Source organism: Nanorana parkeri, unplaced genomic scaffold, assembly GCF_000935625.1.
Source record: "Nanorana parkeri isolate BGI_ZX_2015 unplaced genomic scaffold, ASM93562v1 scaffold291, whole genome shotgun sequence".
Taxonomy (NCBI): Eukaryota; Metazoa; Chordata; class Amphibia; order Anura; family Dicroglossidae; genus Nanorana; species Nanorana parkeri.
In genome coordinates this window covers 930,598-939,865 of record NW_017306559.1, presented here as the reverse complement: position 1 = coordinate 939,865, position 9,268 = coordinate 930,598, and the positions used below count along the sequence as shown (strand labels likewise).

At 44.6% G+C, this 9,268-nt stretch overlaps 1 protein-coding gene across 1 annotated transcript in view; it reads right to left on the bottom strand.

The window, feature by feature from the left end:
* The window catches only part of VPS50 (VPS50, EARP/GARPII complex subunit), a 147,074-nt gene that overhangs the window by 97,624 nt on the left and 40,182 nt on the right, over positions 1–9,268 (bottom strand). Inside the window, exons 7-8 of the mRNA XM_018557585.1 lie at positions 1,908–2,025; positions 1,781–1,816 (exon numbers count right to left, since the gene is read on the bottom strand). Coding sequence (XP_018413087.1) covers positions 1,781–1,816; positions 1,908–2,025 — 154 coding nt within the window. The remainder of the gene's footprint in view (positions 1–1,780; positions 1,817–1,907; positions 2,026–9,268) is intronic.

Below are 9,268 nucleotides of genomic sequence, written 5' to 3'. Positions count from 1 at the left end.
GTGTAACATCCTGGTATTGAGGTGGTTAAAAACACATAGCAATGTAGATTCACAGAAGCACTAAATGTGTTTGGATGAATGAGTACCAGCACACAATCACTCTGTCATCCATCAACGGCAATGCGGGCTATGTATGGCAGGGGAACTGTTGAAAAATGGAATCAAAGTCTTCTCTGGATGTATGGGAGAGGGGAAGGAAGAAAACTAATCACAGTGATATTTTGAAATACGGCGCTAAGGCTGTACGACCAGATAAAACTCAAAAAGCACAACCATATAAAACCAGCTTAGGAATCAATCTCTTTTACCATTATTTTAACAGCAAAGCCTTAACTTAAGATTCTCGACTGAAATGATTTATACATTGAGGCTCCATGTCCCGGAGAACTGCAATATATTGTAGGGTTATCTCAGACGCTTCATGTGGAGAACAGCTGAAAAGCAAGTTGCACAAGGACTATGGAAAAAAAAAATGACTTTAAAAGAAAACTTTAGTTTGTTTTCAGTTCTTTAGAAAAATATGCAAAAAATACTAACAGTCGGTTGATAAAGAGTGTGTTAATAGATCCCAATAGCTCAATCTGAAATGTACACAGCCGAATGACTCAGAGTGACTTATTTGACATCTTACAGATAAATACAATAGAAAAAACGAACTCCGCGCTGTCTGCAATTCCTCCCAACTGGATTTGCTCATTGGAACAATTGCAAACATAGCAGAGTGCGGCCTTTCTTCTGGATTTATCTGTGTGGCTGCAGGCAGAGAAAGAACCCCAGGGGCTCTGTCACTGCCACCGGAGATGTGGGGCTGACAGGAAGCTTAGGAGCGGCCTTATAGATTTCTATTATTAGATAGCTCAGTCCAAAGTGTAATTATGCGCAGAGGTGCGTCAAGGCAGCCTGCCAATGCTGCCCGTACTGCTCTGAGAATCCTTTGTTATGTATTAATCTGTACCTGTAAAACAAAGGTTGTGTGCACTGATGCATATCATTTTAAATATGTTTAGAAACCACAAAAATATTTACCCAAAATCATTATTGTTTCCTTATAAAGCCCCCCAAAAAACATTGTTTACCAAAAATGATCCCCAGCCTGTGGGCTTCAATACTCTCAGGTTTAGGCTTCAGTACTCACTTTCAAAACGGAGCTATCCTCCGCAGTCACACTTCTTCCCCACAAAATGTCCTCAGTCTTCTAGGATGCATGAAGCCCATGTCACTCAACCTGGAAGACTGAGGACTCTACTGTGAACGCAGGGTTTTAGGAGTCCAAGCCTAACACCAAACCACCCTTTATTCACAGTGTACTGGTGCAGAAAGTGTCACTGATGGCATCACGCCAGCACTACTTTCTGCATCAGTAAGGACTTCCCAGCCCGGAACAGATGCAAAACGAACCCTGCAACATCACGTGACTGGCAATAATAATAATGACTTTAGAAAAGTTTTATATAAAAAAAAATTTAAAAAAAGGAAAAAAATAAAATAAATAATAAACACGGGGCGGGGCAAATGGGGCTTATAGGGAGAGGGTCGGCCAGCCTAGCGGTACAAGTGTGAAACCTGTTGGGCCTTAATGTCATAACAGCAGCAGACTGCAAAAAGGAGACGCTTACCCCCAAAAGAAGTCTGGCTGTGTTGGTACAGGAGGTGAAAATGATTATGTCCTTTCCAAAAGTAAGAAAGGGCATTTCACAAGCGTCACATCCTCCAAGACAAAAGATGTGCTTTAATCTCATCCCACAAAATCAATCCCAGAAAAAAAATGAACTGTATTTACCTCCAGCATCTCACTGAGGCGTACATCAGTTCTTTGCTGAGTGGAGAAGAGAGAAAAGAAAGGTCAAGCTCTGTACAACTGTAAATCCACAAAATGACAACATGATGAAGATTTCAGTGGACATTACCAGGGTTTTAATTGTTCTCAGGGACTTCAGCAGGTCAATCAATAGCTGACGTTTCCTCTGGTTTGCCAGAAGGCCCAGACTGGCTTGTGTAAATCCTTCCTTCGCTGTATTTAAATGTCTAGGAAAACAATGCAATGAAATCAAGATTACAAGAATGCCATGAGATAAAGGGACACCAAAATGATTTTGGAATATCAGAGTTCTGTAAACACAAAGTTATTTAAAAATGTTAGGACCACAGGAGTATTTTATACACAAAAGTGTATTGAAACCCAAAAACAAATATGTAATAGATTGCAGCATACCAGTACTTAGATGTGGCAGCTGCATTAGTTTCCTTATTTCATGCTATTTTCCTGGTGATCCTGCCTATAACGCACTCCCTGTCCTAGAGTGACAACGCTTATTAAACTGTATCCATGGAGGAGGAGAAGCGTCACCCCTATCCTGCTCTTCTGATATGGAGAAACACCCAACCCCCCCACACCTTAATTGCATGGGGGTTGTAGTTCACAGAAGACAGCTTGGAAGGTTGGTAACATTGTTTGATATATAATTTCAATGCACAGAATTAAATCTTCCAAATACATTCAAGTACCTTAAACATTTTCGGCTTCCCTGCTAATCGGGAAGCCAGGTGACGAGTCTTTACACGCTGCCCGGCTAATCAGGAACCCAGGTGGCGAGTCATTACACGCCACCTGGCTTCCTTAATGGGACTTCCGGCATCGGTATCGGATACGGAGTTGCATTTTATGGAAAGAGCAGCAGAACTACAGTCTCTCCTTCAGTCTGCAGGTAATACAAAGAGGAGTTAAAGGGACAGCAGGCAGCAATAATCTTAGTTATTTTGTTCACATGTCTCTATCTCTGTGTTGGTGGATTGAGAGTAAGCCATTGCTAGGCACACTATAATCCTTCTGGGCTTTATTCAGGACAGTGAGAATCGGGAGCGCCCACAACAAATGCAGATTTATTGATAAAATCCTGCAAGAGAGCTCCAATTCCCGCATGGCAGGTTCAATAAAAGCTTGCTTAGATTTTCTGCTCAATAATGGGCATTCTGGATATCACATCTCAAAGGATTGACCAATCTATCAGCCTGAGAGGCCTCTTAGATCAGAGAACTCTTCCCTGGGCATCCATTCAATATAAAACGGTGAAGGATTTTCACCATGACCCAGATTCTAGACCTGTTCATCAAGACATCAATAGAACATTACAATTGAGATATGTAGCTCCAGTTGCAGTTCTTAGTCTTTTAATAATATAAGCATGTTAACACAACTTGGCTCATATAAAGTGAGATTAAAATGTTTTTGGAGTCATTTTATGCTTTTAAAGTGCTGAAAGCGACTCTGTCGCCAAGTTAGGAAATACGATGAATAAGTATGATCTTCAGAAGGTTTATGCTCGCCTGTCCTGACCCTTCAATCTTCGCTTTGCTAAAGAGCCAAGACCAGCTAAAAAAACCTTCACATTCGGCATTTCTAGCAGTGTCAGATGTCCTGCCACATGCTGTGGTTCCATCCGCTGACCCCTTATGTCACTGCTGTGTCCTCTAGTGATGTAGGGGTTGGTGGAAGGAAACCGCAGAGCATGGCAGGGGACCCCGATGGGTGTCAAATGTGAAAAGACCATTTCTCCAGAAGAGAGCGAAGATATATATTTTTTTTTTACCTGGTGAAAGAGTCACTTTAGTCCAGTGGTTCTCAACCTGTGTAACCTCAGGACCCATATTTGTCCTTGGTGATTAAGTCGCACTGCAATAGAACGCACAGCATTGCGGTACCATGCGTTCTGGTGCGGGCGATTGAACTGTGGGTGGGAGGTGCATTTGAGGTACTATTCATAATGGCAACGCAACATACCTCCCACACTAGAATGCGTAGTAGGTGTGATTGCGTGGCACAGTGCATTAATCGCTCAGGACTATGTGATTAATGCACTGTACTAGTGTGAACGGGCCCTCAAAAACACTGACAGACACACAACCACAGATACAATCTTACTTTTTTTTTTATAAAGGTCCACCCAGTCTTCCTTCTTTACCAGAATTGGATTGGATCCTCAGCCTGGGATCCAGTGTGAGCTGCTGTGCTGTGACGAAGCTCCATCCATGTGTGCATTGCTGGTACAGCTCCCTTGCTCACCCTGTAGAGGTGCCGGGAGCCAGAATGTGATTTCACTCCGGTCCAGGCACCTCTACAGGACATGTGAGGAAGCTGTAAGCAATGCACATATGGATGGAGCTCCCTCGCGGCCATAGCCTCATTCCATCCCACCTCAAGCTGACACTCGGTGCTGGGCAGAATATTCTGAATGGCTGCTTGGCGCAGGAACTGACAGTGCTGTACTAGAGGGAGGCTGAAAAGCCTCTCACCTAGAAAAGTGTAAGTCATGCAGCGACCCATTGAAGACGGAGTTGCAACCCACTTTTGGGTCACGACCCGCCAGTTGAGAACTAAGGCTTTAAACAGATGGCTCACATAATTTTGTTTTTGTTTTTTAATTACCATTTCCCACTAAAGAGTGCCCGCTCATTGAATGGGTCAAATAAGAAAGAATACATCACTGCAGTAGGAGAGAACTCAGAAGTATACATTGTGGTGGCATGTGCTAAGGCAGGTGTTGGTGCACTGGTAGTGAGGAAAGCGGCGAACGTTGCATGCAGTGAAAAGTTAAGTAGGGGGGCTTGTGGGAGAGGTGGTGAGAGTAGGGGGGAGAGGATGGGGGTCAGCTTCAGTGGTGAGTGGGAAGGTGGTGCGCTTCTGATGCACAAGGAGAAGGATGGGGTAAGCTGTGATAGTGAGAGGGTGTGGGGAGGAGTGAAAGCCCAATGGTGGGAAGACTTTGGACATTCTGGTAAGAGGGGTGTAGGCACAATGATGAGGAGGTGCTGGTTCCGTGGTTGGGTTACAGGTGCAGTGGTGAATGGTGCTTCCACAAGGTCAGCTGTAACTCCAGATTGCAGTTCTCCTGGCCAGCAACAGAAGTTGAGCAAGAGGGTTTGTGGTGTGAGCTGCAATTAGTGCCTGCGTAACCCACAGCCATGGGGTAGGAAGGCTATGTCCCATTGCAACACAGACTCACTTGCTGCAGGAACTGAAAGCTTCCCACTGGGTATTACTGTAGTAGATGGTGCTAGTCTACCGCAACACATAGGTCTGAAGGGGACCTAAAGGCCAACTATACTTTCATGGTAATAACACTTGATTTTTTCTAATAGGTGGGCAGACATTGTTATTACTTAGTTAGCACTGAATCGCAGTCAGTGACGCACTGCTTTGATAGGGTGAAGTATGAGCTATGAATGTAAAGTGTGAGAGATGTGTATAAGGAATGCATGAGGTGAGTGCTTTTCACTCACCTCATAGTTCTAGCCGACCTGTGACAATGAGACTGTCACAGGTCGGCTCAGTAGATCAGGAGGTGAGCGAACACATACCGGCGTTCGCTCACCTCTCGATCCTGTCACAGCTCTCTGCCGTGACAGGGGAGGGGCTGGATTCCCTCCTCCCTGCTCCGATCCGCCAGCGCTGACTGGCGGAACGGACGGGGGAGGGGGCGGGTACAGCTGGCTCTGCCTCTAGATAGGCATCATTGCCGGGATCCGCATCAGCAGCGGCGTCTCAGTATACCGTGAGCAGCAGCTCGCGGTATACTGCGGCGTCTCTGTATGCCAACAGAATTGTGGGAATGCCCTTGAGGGATTTTTTCTAAACTGCATGGAGACAAAAAAAAATAGAATTTTGAACTAGATTTGCTACATCTGTAAAAAAAACAAAATTATTACAAATATCATTTTTATTCTCTAGATTACCCTTAAAGTGACCTTGTTGCTATGGAGAAAATAAAATGCAACCACCCGCTAACAGAAGATACTACAGCCCTGGCCAAAAGGTTTGAGAATTACACAAATATTAATTTTCACAAAGTCTGCTGCTTCAGTTTGTACGACGCAATTTGCATATACTCCGGAATGTTATGAAGAGTCATCCGATCAATTTGTCTGTGAAGGTTCTAATTCATCCAATTTGAAACAAGAAGCGCCAAGGACAATCACTCCTCAGAGGAGCATAATGATATGCATACTGCAGGATGCTGCCCCACTTCAGCCAGGGGGACTGTAATATCTAGAAGAAAGCACACACAGGGGGCACCTTTCCTGGTGCAGATAAGTTTTATTCAAATGCAGGTAGACAAAAAAGAAAAGTACTCACAAAAGTCAAAATTATTAAAAGCCAAAGGACTTTCAGCCGGAATAAGGCAAGTGGAAGTCAGCGATGCAGTTACTATGTGCCAGTGTAGAGCTATCTGCGTTGACGCGTTTCCGGGGCATGCCCCCTTCGTCAGAACACCCTCTGACGAAGGGGGCGAGCCCCGGAAACACGCCAACGCAGATAGCTCTACACTGGCACATAGGAACTGCATCGCTGACTTCCACTTGCCTTATTCCGGCTGACAGTCCTTTGGCTTTTAATAATTTTGATTTTTGTGAGTACTTTTCTTTTTTGTCTACCTGCATTTGAATAAAACTTATCTGCACCAGGAAAGGCGCCCCCTGTTTGTGCTTTGTTCTAATTCATCCAAGTCATGGTATATCTGTAAAAGATAAGTCAAGGCAGCTGGACTTGCTGTATTTTTCTTGAAGACGTTTCCCTGGTCGTCCAACCAGCTTTCCCAATTCAGAATGACTTGTACAAAAAAAAAGTATACCTACATCTAAAAGGAAAAAGGTCGCTCCTTTAAAGACAGTCAAGTACACATCCTAGGGAAGAGGACTGGTTTAAAAGAGGTGTGAAAGAGGCCATTTATGTAGAAATGGAGAAGCCAAACTTGAATAGGGGTTATACTGAGCCTAGGGTGACGGGTGGACGATAGTTTGTGTCCTTCCGTTACCCTAAGGAGAACTATGGGGAAAAACACTTACCCACATAGTTCTCCTTTAAACAGAGTTTGAATAAACTATCCGCCTCCACCTATGCGCATCTCTACCACAAGTGTTTCCTTGACACCTTGCATGGTAAAGGCAGCCACCTCAATAATAATTTTGTGCATGCGGCCACATAAATTAGTGTTTATGCTGCAAGCACTATTTTGACCGCACTGGACCACAGGCACAATGTGCATTGTGATCCCGTGCGGGCGATTGCATTGCGGCCGGAGGGCGTGGCTACGGTGCCATTCACTTCAATGACCCACCACGCCCCCTCCTGCCCCACAAAAAAAGTGAGCCGGCCGGGATTCGATGCAGTGCGTTCCAGCCAGAATCGGACCGGAACGCACTGCATATGGTGTGAACTAACCCTTAGAGTTCTGGGTGGGATGAAATCTTCAGTCCGGAGGTCAGGTGTTGCCAGTCATCAGGTGGAAGAGAGCAAGCTCATTAAGAGCCCAGACCAGAGCTCAAGGGAGGGGTTGGTGTGGGCTGCAGGCACATGAGGGCTCCTGCTGGGAAGAGGGACAGGTTCTGTCCAGGAGTCGGCAGGACTCCACCCAGAAGCCAGAGGGGAGCCAGGTGGTTGTGTGCACACCTGGGAATAAGCCAAAGGGGCTTAGTGAGCCTGTGACACACAAGGGATGTGTGGAAGAGTCACGTGGAGTATATGTGACAATTTTGAGTTGGTGAGATATTGTTATATTATCTATTGTCTACTTCCAGCAATATAAGCAGATTGCATGTTGTGTTGCTCTAGAAAGTTATTTTCTGTTACAAGAGCAATAAAAGACTGTCCTATTTATGTGAACATGATTTCAAGACTGGTCCTTAAGCACATATGTGCTATATTCCCCAAACATCACATAACCCATAGGGAAAGCGCGTGCTTTAATCCTAAATATCGTCATATTGCCAGTAAGCCGGGTAACAGTCTCAGCTCGGTTACTTGTAAGGAGAGATTTTATTTCCCGCACAAAACATATCAAAGTCACAACTGAAATAGAAACTACGAAAATCAATCTCTCTGCTGCCACAAGGAAGAAATGCTGTAATTACTATATCCAGTATAAAGTGTTCTGCAGGAAATTACAGGGGCAGCAGCGCCTCTTCACTACAATATCTCATTATAAGAAGACATCATGTAAAATAGATACTTGGAGACACAAAGTGTATTAAACTGTTAAGACAACTATAGGGTATGGAACAACTGTTACTCTGAAAGGATGTCGTCACTTCCAATGCAGAAAAAAAGAAATCTAGAAGTTAAAATGGTCTATATTGCTCCCCCCACTCCCAGACTCGTTGACCATCAGAGATGTGTAGTAGGCAGAGACGGACACTTAAAGGTTTACAACAGCCCACCATTTGGCCGTATCTGCAGACCTTTTGAATCTGCTGCAGGTATGAACATGCACCTTTAGATCCCTGAATGTAATATCTGTGGTCGTTTTTTGAAGAGACAAAAGGCACAATTCACAAAGCAAAGACAAGCCCAATCATGTACTAAAAGTATTTAAGGAAAGCCCATTCCTATAAAGAAGAGACTGAATAGTTCTCCTGCCACCCACGCCACGTAACGCTGCTCTGTTGCTGGGCACTGGTCCTCTGAAATCCATTGGGAATACAACACTTCTCAGAGTGTTGATCTCCTGGGCCTCCTGCTGCCCTAATAGCAAACTAGCTAATGCACCCGCCCACTGCTGCTGTCAATCAGCAGAGGGGGACCTGATTTTTTTTCCTTTGTACCCTCTCCTTCACTGTTAAAGAGGGGTCTACCCACAAATTACAAGGCTTTAGAAAGAAATATCTTACCGCTCGAAAAGACGACAAGGAATGACATCCTCTGGGTTGTCAAGCCTGAATAAACTACTCTGGATTCCACTCTGAGTCTTCTTGCTCAGTTGGACCCGGCCTGTGGACACCATCAGCTCAGTAGGTTGTCATACTGTCCCGTACAGACTGAATCTCAGGCAGTATATGCAAATACAGAACAACCTCTGTATTTGCAGCCACTGTGGAGCAATTCATCCTCAAAGTTCACAAGAGAAGCAGTAAAGCTGTTCAAGTCTGGTCTCGGCACCCTGCTCTACTCCTCTCTTGCTGTGCACCTGCTCCACGTTTACATTAAATATTAGAAGGTTGTTAGGCGGCCAAGACACTGCTGGAAGAGGGAGCAGAAAATTAAAATGAAAGTGGTTTCTGCTGCAAAATTGGAGGATACATTTTGCTTCACAATACCTGCAGCTGCACAGGTCAGTGACATATTTTTTATAAAGCTCATTTAGTTTTTGTTTAGAATACGTAAATATTGACTGCAGCTAGACTGGCCACATTTGCACTTGTCATATAAACCCAATTTTTCTCAGCAGCACTGATCCAAGCATCTCTGCTAGTCTGGCAGCATACAGATGCCCCCCCC